The sequence below is a fragment of the Sceloporus occidentalis genome, unplaced genomic scaffold (genome assembly GCF_023333645.1).
Source record: "Sceloporus occidentalis isolate IW3139 unplaced genomic scaffold, rSceOcc1.0.p SCAF_5, whole genome shotgun sequence".
Lineage (NCBI taxonomy): Eukaryota > Metazoa > Chordata > Lepidosauria > Squamata > Phrynosomatidae > Sceloporus > Sceloporus occidentalis.
In genome coordinates, this window is record NW_028316985.1 from 146,862,818 (window position 1) to 146,888,122 (window position 25,305).

At 42.2% G+C, this 25,305-nt stretch overlaps 1 protein-coding gene across 1 annotated transcript in view; it reads left to right on the forward strand.

Moving 5' to 3' along the window:
• Positions 1-25,305, forward strand: part of MAML3 (mastermind like transcriptional coactivator 3) — a 384,133-nt gene that overhangs the window by 354,931 nt on the left and 3,897 nt on the right. Inside the window, exons 3-4 of the mRNA XM_089525771.1 lie at positions 14,343-14,591; positions 20,371-20,479. Coding sequence (XP_089381897.1) covers positions 14,343-14,591; positions 20,371-20,479 — 358 coding nt within the window. The remainder of the gene's footprint in view (positions 1-14,342; positions 14,592-20,370; positions 20,480-25,305) is intronic.

Here is a 25,305-nt window from a genome sequence, read left to right on the forward strand (position 1 = left end):
ATTTACAAGAGAAAAGTAAAAGCCACTGGATTCTGAACATGCAGAGACAAGCTTCTAAAACTTTCTCCACTACTACCTGCAGCCTAGGAAAGCTTTTTATCTGAGAACATTTCATTCATTTAGTAACAGAAGCAAAGAAAATTAATTTTGATCCATAGCACCTTTAGTTGAAAGTTAGTTCATCCTTGACCTTAACCATTTATGCAAGTACATGAGGTTGATGGAGTGTCACTGCTATGCTGACACAAAATGTTTTATGGATTTGCATTAAGGTAGCGATTGGTATGTATCCAATCTCACATATATGAGCTTTTAAAAAAAGAATGACTAGATAGATAGATAAATATAATAAATAATAAAAGTTTTATTTCTATCCCGCCTTTCCAGGGATCAAGGCGGCAGATAGATAGATAGATTCACACTCTTTTTAAAAAAAATGCTGCAATTGTAAATAAAAACTTGAATAGAAATTATTCCCTATCAGGTTCTGTTTGTGAGATAGGAAATAGCTGCAGGAATACTTGCATTGAATATATGTGGAGTTGAATTGAAGGGAGAGGGAGGTTAAAACAAAACAAATTGGCTGCATCCAGAGGTCTTGTGTCAAATGTCAGAGGAATCTTGTTCCCAGAGATACTGCATGACAAGACCATGGCAACCAGGGGCCCAGAGAAAGAGATTGTATGTAGATTTAAAGCTCTTCCTTCCCTTGAGCTGGAGGACAAAGTAAATAGGCAAAGCAGTTGACACTTAGCAGAGCCTGTTTCTGCTCTCAGCAGTGCAAAGTAGGGTAAAAATCCACTCACTGCCCTTGGATATTATTTCTTTCTTTAAGAAGGAAGTCTAGAAGGGACTTATAATAATTCACCCGGCTGGGTAAATGGAACACCATAATAATAGAAAGGAAAAAAGCCTGTTTTATGGGTCCCTGTAATCTGAAATGGGTGCCAACATTGGAAAACTATTAGTAGGGATGTTTTCAAGGGAAAGCAAAAGCACAGAGTTAGAGCAGATTATTTTCTACCAGAGCAAAATGTGGAAACATCAATAATATTTTGCTTGAAAATACATTAGTAACTGTTCCAGAGAAACTGGAATCTAAACTACACTATAATAGTATTGTGTTCATAAAGCATTGCATTTGTGGCTACATAACAGGAGATGGGGGTACAACAGGTCATTATTATTCCAGGGTTTTTCTGTATGACGGTGGGTTCATAGCTTCTGTCCTGAGAGGCAGGTCAGGATCCTGTTAATGAAACTATGGGCTTCTCCAAACTGCCCCAAAGTCTTGGGTTTTTGTGGGAGTTGTAGTTGTCCAGGGCTGCATCCACACTGCAGAAATAATCCAATTTGACACAACTTTAACTGTAAAGGCTCAGTGCTGTGAAATTCTGGAAACTGTAATTTGTTGAGCTCTTTGACAGAGATGGCTAAATGTCTCACAAAACTACAGTACCCAGAATTCCATAGCATTGAGCCATGGCAATTAAAGTTGTGTTAACCTGAATTATTTCTGCAGTGCAGACACAGCCTAGGACTATGATTGTAATATAAAGGCAAGCCTAGCATGATCTTATTTTAGAAATGTTGGTTAAAGGAAACTAATCTACTAATGCATAACAAGTTACAGAATTCTTCAAAATAACAACTTGCACAAACACAGAATACTTAGAGAGCATTGCAAAGACAGAAAATCCAGCTAAAACTACAGACTTGCATTAGCCATATATTTTATCTTAGAAATTAATATGCTGTTGACTGGAGGATAAAATAGCTATGAAGACATTATTGAGTTGGCACCTGCACCACTCAGATCAAAATGTAATGTTGTTGTGTACCTTCAGGTCATTGGCAATTCTAAGACAAACCTATCACAGGATTTTCTTGGGAAGGTTTGTTCAGAGAAGACTTGCTTTTTCTTCCTCTGAAGCTGAGACTGTGTAAGTTGCCCAAGGTCACCAGTGAGTTTCCATAGCTGAGATAGGATTCGAACCCTGGTCTTTGGAGTTGTAGTCCAATGCTCAAACCTCTATACCATACTAGCTCTTGGGGGTGGTATTATGTATTGGGAGCAAAGACAGCTCCACAATTCTTTCTCCAAGTCTCAGAATGGTTGCTTTCTAAGCACAGCTGACAACATCATTCTGTAGTAGGTAGGGCAGGTGGAAGTGTGCTACAAAGGCTTAGTTTTGACTTGGTGGAAGAATTAGCAGGAGTGCAACCACGGAAGCATCATCTTGTGCTGGTGTCAGGAGCAATGGTCTGCCTTCTTGCTTGCATCTTTAATACCAGTTCTGATTATTATACTGTAGTTGTGGTTATTAGGATTATTCTCTGCACAACTGATTCTCTTCCAGTGCTTAAAATATGCAGGGACTGTTTGCCAGTTTTGAACTCAGCTACCAGTCAGACTTTTGCACAGATTGCAGCAATCAGACTGCAGAAATAGGAGCCTGGAAAGGTATTTTTGAACTATACCTCATAGCTCACATTGCCAGTGGCTATGCCAGTTCGGAGATATTGGGAGATATGATCCCCCAAAAAGTAGCCTTTCTAAATTTTAATCTATATTAACCCCTCAGCCACCTGACTTTCAAGAGCCACCCTTTACACAACATGATAGTCTTTCACAAAGAGCTAAAGAATATTCTTATGGCTGGATATGACTGTGGGTGTACATGTTGTGTGTGTTCACATACATTGCCTGGGAGGCCACTGCAAAAGACCACATAAGACTAAGCTGGAAGAAAGGCCACAACTTTATTAACAACAGCAAACAATTGGTAGGGTTGGCCAAAAGCATAAGGTCAGGATCTGAGATATCGAACAACCCCCTGGTTGTTTGATAAGCATAATGCCTGGTAACCGCCAGGCGTTGGGATGACCTAAGGGCTAAGGAACACCAACTGGCCGCCATGACACCAGGCGCTCACTTATTCTCTAAGCCCCTAGTCACTGGGAGGCGCTCCCGCATTGTGGCCCCCCACAATGGCCACAGCGCATGCCCTGCTCGCCCCCGGGTCCCGAATGACTCCCAAACCAGTGCTCCTTAGCCCTGGTACCACACCAACCAGATCCATGGCCTATGCTGCCACCCCAAAGTTGTGACTAAACCCGCAAACCCTAGGAAGGGAGGGTGGGAGAGCCGATCTAAGAATGGCGCCGAGGCCAGTCCGCGTGGCCTATATATAGGCCCTGGCCCCGGCCCATCACGTGGGTGAGGAGACTCCTCCTCCAGGACAGCTCAACCAATGAGCTGCCCTGGAGGACCGGAACTCCCCACCACCGAGTTGCCCTCTGCCCTGCCTAGAGCGGCGCGGAGCGGAAGGGCCCGCCCCTTCCACCCCGCGTGACCAATCGGGGCAGAGGGATCGCCCCAGCAGCATGCTCGGGCGAGCGTTGCCGCAGCTCCTGGCAGCAAAGCGGCCTGCCCGGCAAGGCGGGCGACCACTCCTTTTCACTCCATGGAAACTGTAGTATTAGATGTACCAGGACTGGAATGCCACATACATTTTCATCCCCTCAGACACAGTCATTTGAAATGGGAATGTCTGCTTGTGAATTGTTGACAAATGTTGCCATGTCAGCCAATGTACCTGCGTGTGTAAATTGGCCAGAGGCAAACTTTGTATGAGGCTCAAAAATCTTTATAATGTACTGGTGGCATTGGAGCTTGAGTATCCCCCCTCCTCATTTTTAAAGGCATTACTTTTCAGGGGCATTGGAGGCTAGTTTGATTTATTTTAAATCTTTAGATTTGTAAGAGAAAGGAAAGGAAAGCAAAGCAAAGCACTAGAGGAGAATATATTCTTATTGATCTGATTAGCATTAGCTTGATTGATGATATAATATGATGGAGGACTATGGCTGCAGTGAAGTTCAAGGCCCAGGGAGGGAGGGGGAGGGCAGGGCAGGGCAGGCGGAACAGCCGTTCAATAAGAGTGTCTTTGTGAACTATATTTAGTTTCGTTGCAGGCTTCTGCCACAGAAGGCATTTGCGCATTTGAGAGTGGTGGAGGACGGAGTGGGGGGAGAGCTCCCAGTGATGTCACAACACAGCTTGTCCTCTGATCCCTCTCCTTTCTGCCTCCCCATCTCCCCTCCCCACCCCCGTGGTGGCTGCCACAAAAGGTTTCATTTGGCTGATGGATGGCACTTTTGTCTATAAATGGAAGCGGTTGGCCCATCTCCCAGTATAACACAAGATAGGCCTATGCATCAGTTATGCAATCTTTAGCTTAATGACTTCATTGGGCCAGGAAGAGGGGAGTAGGTGGAGAATTTGGGGTGGCAGTCAAACAGGAGAAAGCCTTTGCAAAGCAGCTTTGCCAGGAACAGCTGCAATTTCCCCTTCCACCTCCTTCCCCAAAAGCAGAGGCATAGAAAACAGCAGCACAGAGAGAGAATGAGAGAGAGATGGGTTAAAAGGCTTGATTCATAAAGCAACTAGGTTATGCTTTGGCAGGCTGCATCTGACCAAGACAAGCTGACTGGACTCTGGAATGGCTGCTGCTTTTCTTGATTTCTGCAGGTGATGCCTCTCTTGGGATTCTCATGTTCTTTGAGGACAGTCAGTTGTTTTAAAACCCAGCAGGAGAAAGAAACTGAAAGGACAGGCAAAGAGAAGGGCACGTTTAAAACATTGAAGGGATCAAATGGGGAGCAAAGAAACCTCAAATGTCTAAGCTCTTACTCTGTGCAATGAGGGCCACAAGGGATACCTGTGGCAAGCTGTGATGTGCACAGTGACAGCATTTGTTGGAAATTTCAAGGTATGTCACATACATATCTTAAGCGATCCTGCAAGGAAGGTCAGTAGCAGGGGCAGGGAACCCATGGCCCTCCAGATGTTATTGAACTTCAGTTTGTGTCAGCTCTAGTCAGCATTGCCAAGAGTGATAGATGATGAGAACAACATGTGGAGGGCCACAGCCCACTCCTTTTCGATAGGATTTCACCCAAGAGATTGGGAAAGTTACTTTTTTAGACAGCAACTCCCAGAATTCCACATCCCATAGTGACAGTGGCTTGTCAAAACCCACTGAATTTTTCCTTTTAGATGATTTCAAAACAGTTGGTAGCAAAAATAGAATTAATCAGAAACTTTCTCAAAACTTTGGGTCCTTTAGGCTTTATGCTAAAGCATTTGCTTTGCAGGGGAAAGAAATGGTTCTTAGCAATTTTAATTAAATGATGCATTCATATCATAGTTTTCCCATAGTAACAATCCCTTTACCCTGAAAACCACTTCACTCCTAGAAAGCAAGCAAAGGTATCAGTAATAAATGATTATTTATTTCCCGCCATAAACCCATCCAGTGAAACTGTGGCTAACATCCTGCGTCAAGGGCTGAGATGCGTAGCTTTATGAAGAGCTATGTCAGTGTCACAATACATAAACAATCATGTTGTAGAATTGCAATAATGTGTAACTGGGCACCACACAAGATGTCCTGATCCATAGTGGGGGCTCCCACCCCACAATTGGACACTGCAAAATGTGGGAGCATTTTTCTGGCTGGGCACAGGCCACGCATAACTTTCCACTGCCCTCCATTCTGGATTAACATTTCCACATGGCTCTATTGGGGAGTCTTGCTACCCTCTCCTTGTGCTGTCACTGCATAAGGGCAGCCTGTTCTGAAAAATACTGTACTGTTATGCAATTCCCCCAATTTCATATTGACCATGGGGAGTGCAATGCTCCCCATAGCATAGCCACCACAATGTTCCCCTTTTGGGAATACGATCATCACACAGTGCAACATTTCCAAACAGTGAAATTGTAAGTTGGTTGGTAATTCATAGATTTCCAGCAGGATGACAGGCATTATGTTTATTTCATTGGGAGATTTTTTTGCTTCCGGCAACATATTTTTTAAAAAATAATAATAATAATAAAGGATGGTGTGAGGGGAACTATGGATACCTACCCCCTTGCTATATCTGCTCACTAGATATGAGTTTAATATCATGTTTCTGGAGCAGTGGAACACAACTTCAGTATCTTTTCTGCCTCCCACTCTTTTCTTCTCCATCTCCACTCCCCTCTTCCTTTTCTTCTTCCTTCTCTTACATACTCATGGTCTCTGTGTGTATGTGTGGGTGTCTGTCTGTCTGTCTGTCTGTCTGTCTCTCTCTCTCTCTCTCTCTCTTTCTCAGCCTGCAGGACACATGGTTTTGGTGGCATGGGGAACCCTCAGGTGCTGAGCTGAAATGGATTAAACCCTTCCTGCTTTAAAATGACAAAGGTGGTGTAGAAATGGGGCTCAGGGAAGTGCAGTGTCAGAGATGCCACAGCTAAGAGCAGAAATTAATTTTCAAGACAAGGCAAAACAACCTGTCAGGAGACAGCGCCATCCCTGTCACCTAAGCTAGTTTCAAAGGGAGACTATGAATGTCTTCCCTCTAGTGTTTAAATGGTCTCATTTTATAACCTTTTGTAAAGATGCCAGCATGGGTGATGCGAACTCTCCCCGTTCATGACAGCAAAGAGCTTACAAGGCAGGTTTCTGCTTTTTCAAGACCTCTCTTTGATCTTTGGTGGGCTTTCTACCTTAATATTCTTTGCATGCTCTGACAGTTTTGAGTGTCTCTAGCAGCTGCGTTTCTCCAGGTATCCATATTACTCCCTAACCATCATTATTATTTCTGGGCAATGTCTAGAATTACCTTATCTACAGACTGGGGCGCTTTAATATGGCTTCCCTTTCATGGTCCTTTTTCCTCATTTATTCATCTAATTGCAAGGTGTTCTTGTAAGTTTCCTGTGAAACCTCCTCCTTGGCTGTATTGTCACTGGTTGTCTTAGAGCCCATTACTGCTGATTATAGGAAATTTTGTTTCCCGACATTTCCTGCCAAAAAGCAACATGATGGCACAAGGTAGTCATTTGAATGGATTGGCTCACTGGTGAGGAAGGTTTCTTTTATTTAATTTACATACTGCCTCCACCTTCAACATGTATTTATGTGCCTAAGATGGCAAACAAAGTAGCACGAAACTATAAAGAGCAGTGTAAAAATGCAAAATAATAAAAATAAAGCATTTAAGTTCACACAGTATATTAATAAACAGTGACAGTACTACATTTGGAAGCTGTGGTAAATGAAAAAATGGTAATGTTAATAGTTCTTAAGAGTCTAGGGAAAGAGACATTTTTGACTGGTGATCTCATTGATAGCAACATGGGCATGAAGTTAGCAGTCCTTTAAAAGGCCATCCCTAAGGTAAATTGCCACCATTGAAAAGGTTTTCTTCTTGTCTCTTTAGTCGCCATATTCCAGAATAGAGAAACATCCAGACTAAGGCTCCAGCTTGTGATTTCACTGTATATCTAGAATAACAGATGAAAGGCTGGGTATCGGGTTTGCTATCACCCCAGGACATTTGTGTTGCTGTGACCAGAGCCAGGTGAATGCTTTCATGAGTCTTAGAAAAACAGCCATCTGTCTTATAACTGCTGTAGAGCACCCTCCATTAATACATGTTTTATAGCTCATCCTTTTCCAGGCAGCTGATTATTGCTTGGCTATCTGAATGACTGTCACTTGAAGGTTTATAGTGTCTACTTCATAAATCCACTAGGATATTGATGTAAGATGCTTTCAATTTTTGGATGGTGAAGGGTTTCTTTGGGGTGGGGAATTCTTTCCCTATACTAGATTCTGTGTAATTTTGCAATTTTGGAAGGAGAGTTTTGTCTGCACTATGAGTTTATTGTAGGTCAGTGCTGAGTTGAATCTGACTTAGCCCATAGTGTACCTCACAGCCTCTTCAGCAATGAGTGTATTTCTGTGAGCATCACTTGAGATTGCATTTGCACAGATCAGCCTGTACTGCTTTGAAGAGGAGCAAATGTTCCAACTCAAATGTATTGTGATAAAAATTATGGGTGAGCCCAGAAATGAGCTGTCTCTGCAGTTGTGATGGTCACAGCAGCTGTGTGTGGCCCAGACTGCCCTATACTGATGATCAATCTTCTCTCGGTCTTTACTCTCTCTCATTTCTATATTGTGCCATTCAGGTGGGAAACAAAAAGTGATTGGAAAAGCACAAAAACCTCATTTTGATCTGGATGCTGGTTTGGCATTTCTTTGTACCATTTCACAAACCTGCACATACGTGCAATATGAGTATTTATTCAGCAAAGCCATGGGTAAGCAAGGATCTGAACTCGATTTTTTTTTTTAAAGAAGCCCTGTGCCTTTGACCCCAAAGAGATTGTAAAGATTTGCCTATAGGGCACCTGAGAATTATTATTGTTTTTGTGTGCCTTCAAGTCATTTCTGATTTATGGTGACCCATCATGGAGTTTTCTGGGGCTGAAAATGTGTTACTCGCCCAAGGTCACCAAGTGGGTTTCCATGTCTGAGCAAAGAATTGAAGCCTGATCCAACACTCAAATCACTACACCACACTGTCTGTTGACTGCTGATACAGAAATCATGGTGTGGCTGAGATTCTCTTCATGTATAGAACTCCCTACTAGGTTATTTAAATGCTGTGCAAAGACTCCTGCAGAGAAAGGTATTCCATTAGGCAACCATCAGTGCACTGTACTGCCACGTACCACTTTTTCTGATCCCCAAGCTTGGCTTTGAAGAACTCTGGAAGCTTGCCCAAGGTTTTTTTTTTCCTTGCAGCGAATGCAAGGTAATGTCTACCAACCAACAATGACCTTAGCACTGAAAATCCTATTTCCTGACACATAGATCTCTTTCTGTGTGTGTGTGAGTATGCACACAGACTCACCCACATACTCATGTATGTGGGTGAGTCTGTGTGCATGCACAGGCCCTGGGGAGAGAGAGAGAGATGGTGATCATGCTGAAAGGTTAAATAATTCCATTGTTTATTCAGTACGACTCCAGACTCACCTTTCTTGAGGTTAGGTTTGCATGTCTGAGAATATGAATGCTTTTTTTTTTTTTTTTTTTTTTTTTTTTTTTGGAAAAGCTATTGTGATGGCATTATTGGCCCCTTTCCTTTCCTTTCCCTTCCCTTCCTCCCCCTTGCTCCTGGAGAGGGGGAAAGCAGCAACACCCTATTCTTCCTCCAGCTTTGCTGCTAATTCTCTTCAGTCCTGTCGTCACAGACACAGATTATGCATTGTTCAGGATTTGGAAATTTGACAGCCTGGGTATGTCTCAGCTTCCCGAGCTCATTAGTAAAGAGCAGCGGAAGAAGTGTCAGGAGTCCCCTCAGCATTACACTGAATTTGGAGGATGAGCCAGTGTGCTACTCCTCCTGCTGCTGGTGGTGGTGCTGCTGCTGTGGTGTGTCTGCCTGCAGCGCTTGCCAGTGGGGGAAGAGTTGCTTGTTTTCTTTGTTTTGGGGGGAAAGAGGGTGAGATACAAGAGGACTCACAGCCAGTCCTTCAGCCTCTCAAGTGTTCTGCACGTGCTTTGTTTAAAATTCTCAAAAAGCTTCTCCCATAACAGCATGTTGGGAACAAATAACCTGGATACCCACCTTGGCACAAAATGCTTTCTCTCTCTCTCTCTCTCTCTCTCTCTCTCTCTCTCTCTCTCTCTCTGTGTGTGTGTGTGTGTGTGTGTGTGTATGTTTTGAAAGACAGGGATGGAGAAACCTGTGACACTCCAAATATTGCGGGGCTACATCTCCTGGTGTCCCTGACCTTTAGGCATGCCAGTTGTGGCTGATGTGAGATGCAGTCCAACAATATTTAGGAGGCCATGGGTTCTTTCCTTACCCACCCACCCCCCATTGGGTGAAGACCACAACCTGCTATCCATTCTTCAAGGGTCCTCCCTAGGCAAACATTTTCCTTCATTGACGAAGAATTTGGGGGGAAGGGTGAAAAAGCAGAATGAGCTGAGAGGAAGTTTTTGTCAAGTGGCTCCTTCCTCTCCCATTTTATGAATTTACAGTAGCCTGAGTTTAACCCTCAGTTTGTCACCTCAGATGCCACCCGACTGCTGCCCCTTTTAGTGCGGTTAGCAAAACAGAAGAAACAAGAAATCAGTTTAGTGGCTCAGTGTCATATTGGGAAGGAGGGAGGGAGAGAGTGGAAAGTATCCTCAAAGCAGCCAACAGGGCTTGGTGTGTGTATGTATGTGTGTGTAAAGAGGGCCTCAAACCACCCGGGAATTCCTGGATTGTCTCAGGCTGTCGTGTGTGATGTCCATCATGCTGTACGAACACCATCTGTTCGGTATTATGCTCTCAGTTGCCAGGCTACCTGGTCTGTGCTGTAACACTTGACTGCCTGGCTCTATGTTAGCAGCATTATCCCAGAAGTACTAAGGGGGATGGTGGGAGGGAGGAGGAGGAGGAGGGAACAGTAGTCATGATTAAGCCATCTGCAAGCATGGGGGAGGGAGAGAGGAAGAAGGAGGAGGGAAAGGAGGAGGAGGAGGAGGGAAAGAGGAAAGAGAATGCCCTGGGCAGCAATCAGTCACCCGCCCTGGCTGATGGAACCAAGAAGGATCAGGATCAGGATGCCACCTGCCGGTGCAAAGGTAGAATTAGTTATCACACACCTGCTTCTTTAATCTGGGAGCATGAGGATGTGGGTGGATTTCTAAGGAGAGGCTGGATGTACCCCAACATCCTGTATCATGTCTAAGACCTCCACCTGGAGCTTAAGGAGATGATGCTGGTGCTCAGGGCCTTCTTAGCTTGAAGGGTTGCCTCTCAAGGTCTCACTTGAATCTTGTAGAGGAAAAGGGAGGGAAGGAGCAGAAAGTGATGGTTTTTTCCCTTCCCTCTCTAAAAGGCACAGCCCTCCCTACAACACTTCCTCCCCCCACCCGCCAACACACACACATTGCTTATAATTAAGTTCTAATCTCCTGGGAGAATTCCTGGCACATCTCTCCTGCATAACAGTCACCATCAGCTACACTGGGAGATAGCTCAGCACTGCTAACAAGATTTCTTTCACGCCTCTCTCTTTTTCATGCTCTTTCAAGTCCCCTGACCAAGCCCTGTAAAGGGCAAGGACCACAAGGGAATGTGTGAGATGGGCAGTGGAAAGTGGTATGCCGGTGGACACGCAAGAATATCCTCTTTAGTCCACAATAAATTCTGCCTTCTTTTTCTGATTGTGCATTCACTTACATGGGTTTTGCACTCTTGCAATCATTTTATGCTGACTGGCTGGAATTCATTGTGGGGTTTACATCAACATAAGTGGACTTATATCTGTGGGAAAGAGAATTAAGCTGTATCACAATATTTGCATTCGGCAAGAGGCTGCCATGACATTACGTAGATAAACCAGCAAAGTGACCATTGTTCATTGGATTTGATGCCATTTGGACCCAAGCAGCAATGTGCATTGGACACTCCTGATGTACATCCAGACAATGGTTAGGAACTGCCAATGTGCACTGATAGAACTTGGTGTGCATCAGAACATTTTAGCCCATGCCCCAATGCACATCATCACAATTCACTAAAATGATTCTGTAGCACCTCTGCTAGGTATGCATAGAGTTATGCAACATAGAGTAAAAAATAAATATAGAATCAAGACTGTTGCCTTTAACTGCCATGATCATATGAACCCAAAGTTGCTAAAGTGTTGCTGTGTGCTTTCAAGTCATTTCTAATTTATGGTGACTATGAATTTTCATGACTAAGAAGGGATTCGAACCCTGGTCTCCAGATTCATAGTTCAATGCCCAAACCACTACACCATGCTGGACATTTCTCTGTTACCTGGAAGATGTCATAATGGCCACTCCCATCCCCTTTGCCTTGAGATTATGAGAAGGCCACGTGCATTGATTGATTGGGGCCATATGATCCAGTTTTGCTGTCTCACTTCATCTGTGTTCACATATGAAAACTATTGAAAAGGAAGACAGAAAGGGAATCAGTTCGAAACTCAAGTTGTAAAGAACTTGGCTAGAATAGGAAAATGTGTTTATATCAACTCTGTACCATTCCTCTTGAATCTCTATATTTCATTCTACAATCATAAGAGGGATAAAAGCTGCCAGGCTCACTGTTCAGAGTTCACCTGTTTGTATACAAATAGCAAGGGTAGGAACTGTGTATCCCATGGAAAACATGCCAGGGCTCTCCAATATGACTCTCTTTATACAAGGTAGACCTAAAAGTATCACATTTTCCACAATTGTGATATCAAAAGCAACATGAGGTCCACTTACATTTTGAGCACCCCAAACTTGGCAATCCCATGGGGTCTTGGGTAGATTTCAGGTTGCCCCAGCTTCTGTACCCTGTATGTATTATTCATTTCCCTTCCTCCTTTCCGAGATTTGTTCTCCTGCCCTTCCTATAATTGTGGGCCATGCTTCATTCTCTCCTGCTTGCTTTTTGCCTGTTTTAAACAGCTGTATGTGTCATTACACTTATCACTCCATCAGCTCACCACAGCAATGGGCAAGCCCTTGGCTGGCTTCCCAAACCCTGACTGTGAGCAACTTCCTGCGTGAGTTTGGCCATCACACCATGAATTTCTTCCTCCATCAAGCAAACACCATTGATGTGGTTCCCAAACAGTGAAACACACAGCATGCTGGCCCCCCTTGCCTACAGGGAATTGTTCTAAACAATGCAGCAGGTGGCTGAGAAGCTCACCACAGGGATGCTAATCCCTATAGCAAGCACAACTTAGAGACAGGCTCCCAGTCTTTGACAGCATCTTCTGAATTTTGTAAAAATGTATTTGAATGGAAACCTTTAACACAAAAAACTGTTCAAAAACTTTAGTTTGTGCAAATTGTTGTAGTTCGGGTTTTTACGAGGGCAGATTTCTCAGGTCATATTATTTTAATTAGAATAGCAGTTTTACAGGCTTACTGGTGGCTTCCAAGCTCAGTTCAATATGCTGCTTATTACTTTTAAAACTATAAAACAGGTTTTTTTTCAACCAGGGTTCCATGGAATGCTAGGGTTCTGCAAGGGATTCTGATACACAAACACATACACACACATATGGATGAGCTGTAAATATAATAATTTTAATGTACGAGTTGCCTGAGACTTGAAAATGATTTCAAGGGTTTTTCCTGGGTAAAAAGTTTGAGAAAGGCTGCCATAAAGGATTTGTTGCCAGCATTTGTTGTCCCACACAATCCTGCTCATCTGTTGAAGTCTTTTGATAAGGTTCTTTTCTATACAGTATATCCCCACTATCAGACATGGGTGTATGTTGGACTAGACCTTCATTTTGGCACCCAGGTTTTGGAACTCCTCACACCTTTCTGGGGACAGTCATGGCATGCAGTAGCCGCTGTACTCTTCTTTCACACAATTAGTCTCAAAGGTGCTACAAGATCCCCTTGCATATTGATATTCCAGACTAACATGCCTATGTCTCTGTATTCTAGTGATCTTATGGCATATCTTGAAATGGACAAAGTTAAGCCCTCCAGTGTTGCTGAATAACAGCTCCTAGCATTACTCATATTTGACCATGCTGGCTAGGACTGCTGGAAGTTGCAGTCCAACAACAATTGGAAGGCTGCATGGTTCCTACCCTAGTGCATCAGTTTCTTACAGTTCTGCCATTTTGCTATTTAAAAGTATCACTCATATCACTTACATATGTGCAGTGAGACTAGAAACTGTAAATTGTGGGGGGTAAATTAGAAAATTTATTAAGTAAGAACTAGGTAAACAGAATAGGGACTATAGCCCTGTCAGAAAAGTTGACTTATAAGTTAAGACTAGCACAAGGAGATATAAAAGAAGACTATTTTGGTATTATATGAAAGCCATTTGTTACTTTTATGGGTCAAAGTAATGGTGAATTTAATCCACTGAACAATCAAGTTACATTTTGGATTAATAACTAGATAAATACTATTACAGTGGTCCCCACTTTTATGCGAGGGATCTGTTCTGGACCCTCTGCATAAAAGAAATTCCATGTATGCTTGAGCCCCATTAGAAGTAATGGGGCTCATGCTCGCGGTGGCGCAGAAGTGCGCACATGCTACGGGTGCACGCACCATTACTTCTTCCCTCACATGGAGCCCCTTCTTCTGTCGCTGCTTTCAGCAATTGCTGAAAGCAGCATATAATGCACCCACGTATGATGCAGGCACACTGTATAATAATATGTAATGGAATAGAACGAAAATTGCAGATGTAAGAGTTTTGACACTAATAGTGGGAGGGTTGGGAAAGGGATAGGTTTATTTGTAACTAAGGGGGGAAATACTGTACTGCTCGTATTGTATTATTTTTAAATATTACAAAGAAAAAAAGTAGTAGGTTGTTTAAGAAACTTAGTTGTTTTTAAACTGTCTTGTTTGCAAGCCACCTTAATGATACATTGTACATAGTGGAAAGAGTGAGGAAATTATCAAACAATTTTTGTTTGTTTCATTGTCTAGGAACAACACTCAGTGGGATTGTCTCGGTCCACAGCTCCCATGCAGTCCACTGTACCACCTGGCTCCAGTAATGTGGGTACAAGCCCTGGCAATGCTACTTTCTTGGGCAACCAACCTCAAGCAGCCATTATGAAGCAGATGCTGATTGAGCAAAGGGCTCAGCTTCATATGATGGAGCAGCAGAAACAGCAGTTTCTACTGCGGGAACAACGACAGCAACAGCAGCAACAGCAGATCTTGGCAGAACAGGTACTCTGCTCTTTTATTCCCTAATTTTAAGTAACTTTTCCCACACTGAAGCAGCAATTGCCATGAAAATGTAGTGTATGATGGGCATACAGCCATAGTGCAGCATCTGTAATCAACAGCCATTTTTCCAGGTTGCTCTCAGTGTCATGCCTGCCCCCATTGATAGCAAGTAATTGCCACTGTAGTTCAATGATTTTGGACACTGGTCCTAGACCTAAAGCAGATGTTCTCTGACTGTATCCCACAAATTTTCATTCAGGTGTATTTAAGAAGGCCACTTGTTTTTATGGATGAGACAGAGAGTGAGGTCCTTTTGACCAGGGCTGAGTTATTGAACAGCCTGTGAATTATAACAGTATAATCTTTTAATTTTTCTTTACAAATTTGCATGTTAAAGATGCCCTTGTCACCAGCCTTTCTGAGGTCCTGTGGTTTTCATAGTATAACACTGGTGTTACCTTTGAGGCTGGTGTTGATTTTTTTTTTAATTAAAATGTGCATTATATATGTGTTTTGATTGATAAAGCAAAAAAAAATAATTCTTAAGTGGTCTTCCAAACTCCCCAACAATCTTTGAATCATGCATGAAAGAAAAATTTGAGAACCACTGAACTAGAGATCAGTGGCAGCATCGGAAGCCGCCTTGTCAGCTTCTGAGCAGATTGGCAGCCAACAGGAAAGCTTTCTTTCATGACAGAGATAACTTCCTAAGCTGTGCTGATCCCCAACACCAAAGTGCCCATGACACCTGCCGCTGCATCACTTCCACCAATACCAGTGTAGGTATGCTGGCCAAGAAGGTCATGGCCAAGAGAAACACTTTGTACAAACGATAATACTAATTATCAGCATAATAAGAATAATTGCTTTGGTCTTGAAAAGTATCCTGAAAAGAGCAGAATGGTCAGAATCCTATTGGTGGTATGCACAGGCATAATAGCAAATTACATTTTGTTTGTGCATCTGGACATATACAGCACCTCCATCTGAAAAGACTGTTCCCCACACCAACTACCTATCTAAGACTAGGCACCTCTCTCCACACGATTTAATGACCAGAAGATGGCACAGGACACCCAGGCAGCAGGCAGCTGTTTTCTTGCAGCCAGTTGCAGGAAAGAAAAATAATTCTCCATGTTCATGTAGATGTCGTCATGTTCCTATCAGCTGGATCAACACATCCAGCTGCTGCCTAGCTATCTCCCATGGCCATGGCTGCCCCCCAGCATCAGGTAGGTTGAGCATGTGAGAGGCAGGAAAGAATGCACAGCTGCATAGGATCCTTCCATACAATGTATGTTTCTAATGAACCTCCATTTGTTTATGGTTCTGTAGAAAAAAATATTATGGTGTTCTTATAATATACTCTGATGTTTCCTTCAGTTTTTAAATACTGTGAAAGCAACTGTTCTTAGGACAAGGAATGGGAGCTGGTACTTATATTATTTTATGAGACCATAAACTGTTTATTTGTACATGGCTTCTTCACACAAGTCTGAATTAAATTAGTAATGGACCACAGGAGATCAAATGAAAAGAAAGAAACACACAAATATCATTTCTATTACAGTACCTCCAACTTATATTCCATTCCTGGCGAGCTTGGTAATCACAGAATGAAATGACTGCCTCAGGAAGTTGTTGTTGGATGTTATTAAAAGATACAGATCATTAGTTATTCAGTTTATGGTTCATGTACTTGGAACTATAAAATTTACAGAAATTTTGAAGCCATGGGGGGACTGTTTTCAAGGAAAAAACCAGAAATTTTCAGAATATTGACAAATGAAATATTAGCATCAATTGCAAAGTCACTTTTGTTCTTATTTTAAAGAACTTAAAATGCATTGTATCTAACTTGGTTTGTCATATAATTATCATGTTTGATATAGTAAACGTACATTCATTCAGAAAATAATTTCAAATTGAACTTTTAGAAAAAGTGGCATGAATTTTGTTGGTTAGTCCTCACATTAAATCAGTGGGCTTTACCTATATGGGATTCACCATTCAACAATTGATTAAATGGCCTATTCTAGTTGAGACTAATATGTAATATTCTGGTGTTTTTTATTTGTTTGTTTTATTGTTTTGTTACAAACGGATGTACAAGAATCTGAACTCTAAGGAACTTCTGGACTGTAGGAACCGCTTTGGTTTTGTCAGTTTGATGTGCAGACAAAAAAATCCCCAATAAAAACAGATGAAACCATCAACATTAGTAAAGCAGAGAAAATTAATTTGTGTCCATTAGTTGCCCATCATGTGAAACAGACATAACATACTAAATACCATAAAACGAATGGAGAAACTGCAACCAACACGAACAATTGTAATGTTTGGATACTGCACGTCAGTTCTTCTCAGGCTTCCTAATGTGAGGGACTGGCAATTTTTTTCCCCAGTGTGCCAGGAACCAACACTAAATTTGTGCCCATGGAGTACAATTGTTACTTTTTTGCCTGGAAACTTGCCAGGCATCATCACCCATTGGTTCAGGGATGTCCACCACTTCCAGGAGCACTGCTGTACATACTGTGGTCTTACATAGACGTCTCCCTCTTAAATAGTTTACAGAAATTATTTGGGGTTGTTAATATATGAAGACTTTGTCTTAAACATTCAGCTGATCATTCCAAAAGAAAGTATTCCATAATCCATTCTCCCTCCCCCATTTTTCTGGGGAAAGTGATATTGGGGAGGTCATCACAGAAACCACCCTTCTTTTTCCCAAATTTTTCCAATTTCCCCCCCATGCCTTCACATTTATGCTTTTATCCCCAGCGAGATATGCCTGTGGGAGTTTCTGTCTCAAGTGTTAAAATAAACTGCCATCCTTTGGTAGAATGCACCATGACTTGGTTGAAGTCTCATTTACTGTTCTGCCTTAGGTAGCAAAATACCCTGTGTCAGCCCTGTTCTTTTCAAACTGTTAATCTCTTCTTTTGTTGTTATAATATCATGGGCAGCGTCCACAGAGCAATTAGGGAACAGCACCTAGACCATTCTCATAAGACAAGAACGTGCCTTAAGATTTAATTAAAAGCCATTTCAGGTCACTGACATAAGCTATCCCTAAACGAGATGGTGAAAAATTCAACAGAGTATAAAAGCATTTTAATTTGGGAGAAATCTCTTTTACACCCTAACTGGTATTAAGAATGAAATCAAGTAAGAGCAGAACCAATATAGTGAGGTTGGCCAAATGTGCTAAGGTTTGGTCCATTCCCCTTGGCGCATTGTACTGACACTTTCCAGGATGACTAAGAAAGGACCTGATGTTTCTTCCAGTTTCAGTTTTAGACATTAAAATATTTTTTTTCTGGTGTAGAGGGCAAGCAAGGCAAATCACCCCAAACTGACGTGGATTTGGCTGGGCTAATCTGTGGGTTAATATGTTAAATAGATTTCATCCAGGTTAACCCACATATTTAGAGTAGCCCATTGAAATCAATGGGATTTAAGTTAACTCGAGTCCAAAACACACTGCAGAAATAATGCAGTTCGAGACCACTTAAACTGCCCTGGCTCAGTTCTAGAGAATCCTAAGAATTGTAGTTTATGGTGGCACCAGATCTCTCTGACCAAGAAGGCTAAATGTATCAGAGAACTACAGTTCCCAGAATTCCCTAGCATTGAGCCAGGGCAGTTAAAGCAGTCTCAAACTGGATTATTTCTGCAGTGTGTTTTGGACCTTAGGCCCAAAACACACTGGCAAAATGATGCAGTTTCAGGCTGTGTTGGGGGCAAGCTGTTTACGTGACACGTGCCCCAAACGTGGCCAGAAACCACATTGAACCAGACCAAGAAAGAGCAGATAGAATCCACTCCTTCCAGCAACCTGGTTCAGGAACATGGTGGTGGCTCAAATTGAGATTGGGCACTTGTGGTTGCCACGGTCCCAGCGTGAATTGTGCCAACATGGTCCCCCACTGCTGTATTTGGCCTCTCTGTTTCAGGGCACAGTATGGCTATGTCTCCATCCAACCCAATACCTTTACATGCAAATGCATTTCAAGTGTATCAGGGCCTTTGTACACAACCACTAAAGTTGGCTACAAGTGTACTTTTAGGCACTGTAAGTCACTTTCAGTGATAATTTTTGCATAATTTGATAGCTTACATGTGTGAAGTAAGAGGACAACAGCTCAGTATCAGAAATTATGCTGTTTGCCCATCAATTTTATAAACAAACAAACCCCACACCTATTTATTCTACTTTTCTCCCCAAGACAATGTGACTTCCGCACAGAAACTGTACCCTACAATACAGTGTGCACCCTGTAAAGAATGCAAAATTAAATAATCCAACGCGTAACCTCTTAGTTAATGTAGTTCTCACTAGTATTTCATGGCCTTCAGAGGCTGGGTCTTGAATCTAAAAGGTTCATTTCTTGCAAAATAAGGAAGAAGAGTGGTTGTTTTTATGCTATGAGATCAGCAGTTTCTCCTTCCCCTGTGGTTTATTCCCATAGAGCTCTAGAAGCTTAAAACTAGGGGGATCCTATCAAATGAAGTGCTTCATCTCCTAATGCAAGTATTTCCCAACCTAAAGTCTTCTAGATGTGCCATCATCCCTAAACAGCATTGCCGTTGAAACTTCGGGTTGGAGAAGACTACTTTATATTTGTACATGGATGCTTCTCCCCAACACACAACCCCATACAGTGCTACCTCGGGTTACGAATTTAATTCGTTCCGCGGCGCCGTTCGTAACCCGATACATTTCGCAACCCGAAAAGGCGCTGGAAAGTCGCTAGCCGCGGCTTCCGATTTGAATTTCGCGCCAAAATTAATTTCGTAACCCGAAAAATTCTTCGTAACCCGGAACAGTTTTTTCCAATGTAACTTTTTCGTACCCCGGAAATTTCGTAACGCGGTGAATTCGTATCCCGGGGTACCACTGTACTTCTCTCATGCCTCTCTCATTCTTGTGTTGTTGGGACAAGGAAGGCAGCAGCTATACAGAAACAGCAACTAGGTCAGTCCCAGCACACAATAACTGGTTAATTAACTTATTAAAGCAATTAATTCCCTTTAGTAGTTATAGTGGGTTGTTGGATTTTTAAAGCAATTCACTGCTTTGTTGTTACTATGACTTCAGAAATAATTCATTGTATTACTGGTTGTGTTTTTCATTAGATCCTAGTTACTTTGAATTTGAGGGGGAAAGATTAGGATGAAAAAATGATGAAAAAATTCCTGTCAAAATCCTTATAAAAAGACATTTAAAAGTAAAAACTAGAAAGTTTTTTTAAGTGACTTTTACAAGCATTACTTGTCAACCAGTAATGCAGCTTAATTCCCATACATTTGATTAATTTTGAAATGTGGCATTCTTATGTCTTCCTTGCGTAAAGGAGGAAGATAGATCATTATATTGCTTGTAATTTATGGGTTCCGAGCTCTGCGTATTATCCAGATGCAGATGCACCCAAAGTGTGGTTCAAGAGATAGCTACACACATTCCTCCCATTACCTATTTGTTCCACCTGGACTGGATAGAAGTCTTAAAGGATTCTTGGGAAGCCAAGAGGGCCATTGGCTGTGAAAAGACAGAGGATGCTTGGAATCAAAAAGTGCACTGCGCGCCGAGAGTCCTTGATCCACACGAGTCTACTTACTGCTCACTTTGCCAGCCACTTCCACACAGCACTTGCCATTCAAGAGCACCTTGCTAGAGAGGGAACAATGTCAGTGTTTGTGTTCCTCTTGGCTGTCCTAACAGTCGCCAACCTTCTCTTCTCTCCCAACTCCTTTTCTTTCCCTTTGTTCTCAGCATTTGCAGCAGCAGCAGCAACAACAACAGCAGGCGCATTTGCCTCGGCAGCATCTCCAGCAACAGCAGCGAAATCCTTATCCTGTGCAACAAGTCAATCAGTTTCAAGGTGAGAGTCAAATGCATTCTAAGGACTCATTCCCACTACAATTTTCAGTTAATTGCAGATCGGAGTATATGACCCTCGTTCCCACTTGAAATTGATCCCGATCCTTATTTAATCAATTTCAGTGGTGATAAAGCGAAGCAAATGAAAAAAACAGGTTTTCCAGAGAGCAGTTGCAAAGTGATTCTTTTCTGAAGAATTGATTCTGAAGCGAGTTGCATTAGTGGGAACGACAGATCAGAATCGATTCTTTCTGAGGGGAGGGACAGATGGCAGAGGGGTATTTACCATCCCTCCCCAGAGATGTCATTCATACACCCAGTGCTGCCTTTCTATTTTGGGTAGGTGTTTTTTTTTAATAAAGAAAAGTAATCAAAATTGATAGATTGATCAAGGAACTACTTAACGCAAGTAGTTGCTAAACCATTCTATTGATTTTTCAATTACCTTTATGTAGAAAAAACAAAAAAAATGTGTCCCCTCCTCCTTCTTCTCTTCCCGGGTCCCTCCCTTCCTCCCTTCTCTGGATTATTTCTGCAGTGTGGATGCAGCCCCAAGCCAAGCTCCCATGAGGGTTTAAAAGGGGAAAGGCCACCACTGCTTGCCCTAGTGCTTCCTGGCTCAGCATCCACAGCTGTGGTTGCCTGTGTTCCAGGGGAATGTGGAAGGTGGCTTTTAAACTTGCCTCCACTCTACACACTTCCTATGCTGGAGCCACGCCGCCGCAGCTTGCACAGGTGTTTCCCAGCTTGGTGTCCTCAGCTGTGGTGGTCCTCAGCTGGTGCTCCGGGGGAGTGTGGGGGAGAGTGCCCCGGTGATGTTGGGGAGGAGTCTGCTGTGATAATTGACACATGACCAGTGCAAATGGGGACGACAATCGTATCAAATTAAAGCAATTTTGTTGCCAATACTGGAAAAGATCTCTTTATAATGGGAGCAGGGGACCTTTTAAAATTGATTACCGACGCGGAGTGAAGACAAATCAGGATTCGGATTATACTATAAGTGGGAATGAGCCCTTAGCTACCTGCCTCTGCTTGGAGCCATATCTGTACTGAAGACACTATTTGTGGTTTTACTACTCATGCAGCTGCCCTACATAAATTTCCTGGGTATTGATAAGTCAGAATCAACTTGAAGGCAAACAACAACAACATATGTGTAGTATACATATGCTATAGTTCTCTTCCAAGTTGTTCATATCTTAACACAGTTGTTGGCGTGGTCTGCAAAGGGGTAAATTTAATTTCTTCAAGAAGGAAAACTTAAACTTAGATATGAAGTCTGCAAAAAAGAAAACTATGCAAAGACACATAAATGTTAGAATCATATTCAACTGGGGGAGTGCTTTATGTGCATAATGAATGAAAAACACAGTTGTTTTTTAATTTTGTTTCAATCTATTATACTGTGCAAAAGTATAATAGATTTGATGGTGCTTTCTTGTCCTTTTGGTGAAAGGAAGGAAGGAAGAAAAGAAGAAAAATGAAAGCTCAGCTTTTTTCAGGTTTGTCTATTCAGCACTGTATTGAATTGAAGCCACAATGAACTTTTGGCATAATCAAAATTCCTGCAATTATTTTTAAATAAAAGGTGATAAACATGGGAGCATATTTGCTTTCCAAAAATCAATAATCCCTCACACACATTCATCCCTCTACATCCCTCCTCATCAGGAAGATACCTAGTTCAGTTATCTGACAGGATGCAGAATTTAACAAGCATATGATTTTCTGGTTTCTCATCATTGGTCCAAGGTGGAATAAAATGTGCTTACAGTATTGATTCGTTAATACACCATCTCTGTTTTAAATGTCCAGGCAAAAAACACATTTTTCTTCTTCCCATAGACATAATCAGTAACAACACTATAGAAAATCCATTCGCTTATGCCTCCAAAGCTATAAAAAAATTGATTAGCCTCTCTGCATCTGACATTTCTATTTTTGTGAGTTTAGTTTTGAAAGATAATATAAATATTTAAAGAGTTTCTCAGGTGGCTAACAGTCTGACCATCCTTTTCTTTTTCAACTCTGAATGGCCAAATAGATTTTTAACTAATGCCTGCATAATTATCAGCCTATTTGGTCCACTTTCCATGACATGCAGTCCCAGACTGGCTGCTAACTGCAGTCAAAATTGAATCAGCCCCATATCCCAAGACAATACCATCTTTGCAGCATAACAGTATGGAACGAGAGCTAACAAGATGTCTGGGTCAAATTCTGGAAGTATCTTAGGTTGCACAACTATGCAAAAATATTGGAAATAAGTCTTATTGAATTCAGTAGTATTTATTTCCTAGTAAATGTGCATGATAAGGCATTTTATGTTGTGATTATCACAGCAAATAAGGCTAACTGTAATTACATGTTTACCATAGGTCACTGCTGAACTGAAGTAGACATAACCAGTTGTTGACATGTAGTGTCTGTACATAAGCTGGATTTTTCTTCTGATTTTTAGTGACACCCCCACCCCAGTGTCACCCAGTGCAGAGGGTGCTGCCCAGTAGTCAAAACGGTGTGCTGAGCCCTCTCCTTTGCTGCAGCAGTGGCTTTCTCCTCATGAGGAGGCCTCCACCACCTCAGCAAGCCAGGAAAGGGGCATTTGGCCCTCTCCTTTACTGTGGTGGCAAAGTTCTCCTCATGAGGAGGCCTCCCCCACAGCAGCAAGCCAAGAAAGGATCACTCAGTATTCTCCTTTGCTGCGGCAGTGGACATCTCCCTTGAGAAGGCCTCTGCTGCCATGGCAAAGCCAAGAGAGGATCACTCAGCCCTCTCCTTTGCTGCAGCAGTAGAGGTCTCCCTGTGAAGAGACCTCCACCCGCATGAGCAGCCAGAAAGGGGCTCAGCATGAGGAGGGCCCAACTTCATATCACCCTCTTCTGGATTGTCACCCATTGTGGTCCTAGTGTTGCCACTGCTGGTTTCCCAGCTAGAGCTCTGGCACATCTCTGTGATCAGAAGGCTTTACATGGAAAAAGAAGTCCTAGGTTTGATTTCTGGCATGTTAAGATAAGATTGGGAAAGAACTCTGACAGATGCTACCAGTCAGTAAACAATACCAAGCTAATAAGACTAGCTGCCTGATACTTTTATAAGCCACCTTCCTATGCTTTGACATCACTGAGAAGTTCATTGGGCAGGGACAAGGCAATAGCCAGTTAGGACAGGCTTCTCTTTTAATCTTCTACAGATGGAAACTGGTGGATCTCCCAGAGTGAGAGGGCCATGAGAACAGAGCCTTGGTTGCTGAGTGGCAGTTGCACTGATCTCAGTTCTTCTTTGAAGTTCTCAGTGCACCCTTTGCACAAGCTACTGGGATGTCAAAGGAGGCCAAATACTTTGTTGTTGTTGTTGTTGTTGTTGTTGTTGTTGTTGTTGTGTGCCATCAAGTCATTTCCAACTTATGCAAGGCAACCCTATCACGGGGTTTTCTTATCAAGCTTTGTTCAGAAGAGGCTGAGAGCAAGTGGCTTGCCAAGGTCACCCAGTGGGTTTCATGGCCAAGCTGGGAGTTGAATAGTCCAGCACTCAAACCACTATGCCAAGCTGGCCATTTACTACTAGGTTCTATTTTCCCCCTTTCATGGCAATGCATGAGAGCAGGTAAGCAAAGCCTGCATCAGCAGTAATGGAATAATACATGCAAACAATGCTTAGAGAATAGTCTTTCTTTCTATCAACATGAGGTTTACTTACGAATACAACACCTGTTATGAATATGTTCAACCCTTATGAGCCAGTTTGTTTCTTTAGATTGTAGTGTGTATAATCAAACATCTACCCTGGGTTCGTTTCACTGGACCAGTGCAAGCATAATAAAGACTGCTACCTTAATGTAAGAGTGCAATTGATATTCTGTAAAATCTCCTCCTCACATAATAAATGCATTTACATGAACAAATAGTGCAGTTCTCTGCTTAGGTACTATAGAAACATTCTTTGGAATTTAGTGGGCCTTGTTGCCAGACAGTGTGCACAGGCCTCTGGGTCAAGTAACACTTCCAGGAGACTTTCTGCAATGAACTCATCTTGCTTCTCACCAAGGGATGTCATCAGAGGTCCATGCCTGAGCAATTATACTTGCAAATAAAGCCCATATTTACTTTATACCTTGAATTACAAAGCAAAGGATGCTAAATACAAGATACTTAAATGAGGAAAATTATGTGCTATGACAGATATCTTTCACCATTTTAAGGAGGCACTTCTGCAAAAAATATGCTGAATATATTGCCTAGTCTCATCCTCAGTTTATAACACAAACCATATTCTTCCAAAACTGGAACACTGTTTAGGAATACTCGTTAGAATGACACCAAATATAGGAACTGTCTGAAAGAAAGAGAGAGATCAAATTAATATGACCAGAATTCTCTATCAGTGTTGCATCTCTGTAAGTGGACTTACATATGCAGGAATTAGAATTTGGCAGTTTTGTAACTCACACATCCAGTAGAGGGCTGTTATGTTACTACATAGCAGAGCCAGCCAAGTGCCTGACACACATCACTCACTGATAAAACACTCTTGCTGGTGTACCAGTATACATCTTCCCAATTCACTAAGAGGGTTTTTAAGTGCCTCTGCTACTTTGCTACGCATATATTAAGTAAAATATGATACAGGATTCCAGTGTAGATCTCCCATCACATCAGTGGAATTACAGTTCCTTAGTGCTTCTCTGTCTTGTGACTGTATGCTGTTTTGAAGCTTCAGAACCTCCCTAGTTTCATTTCAGCTGGGTTGGTTTAGCCTGAACTTGATTTGCTTTAGAAGATCAATTGAATTTCTCTGCTGCTCTTCATATCCTACATTTTTTTA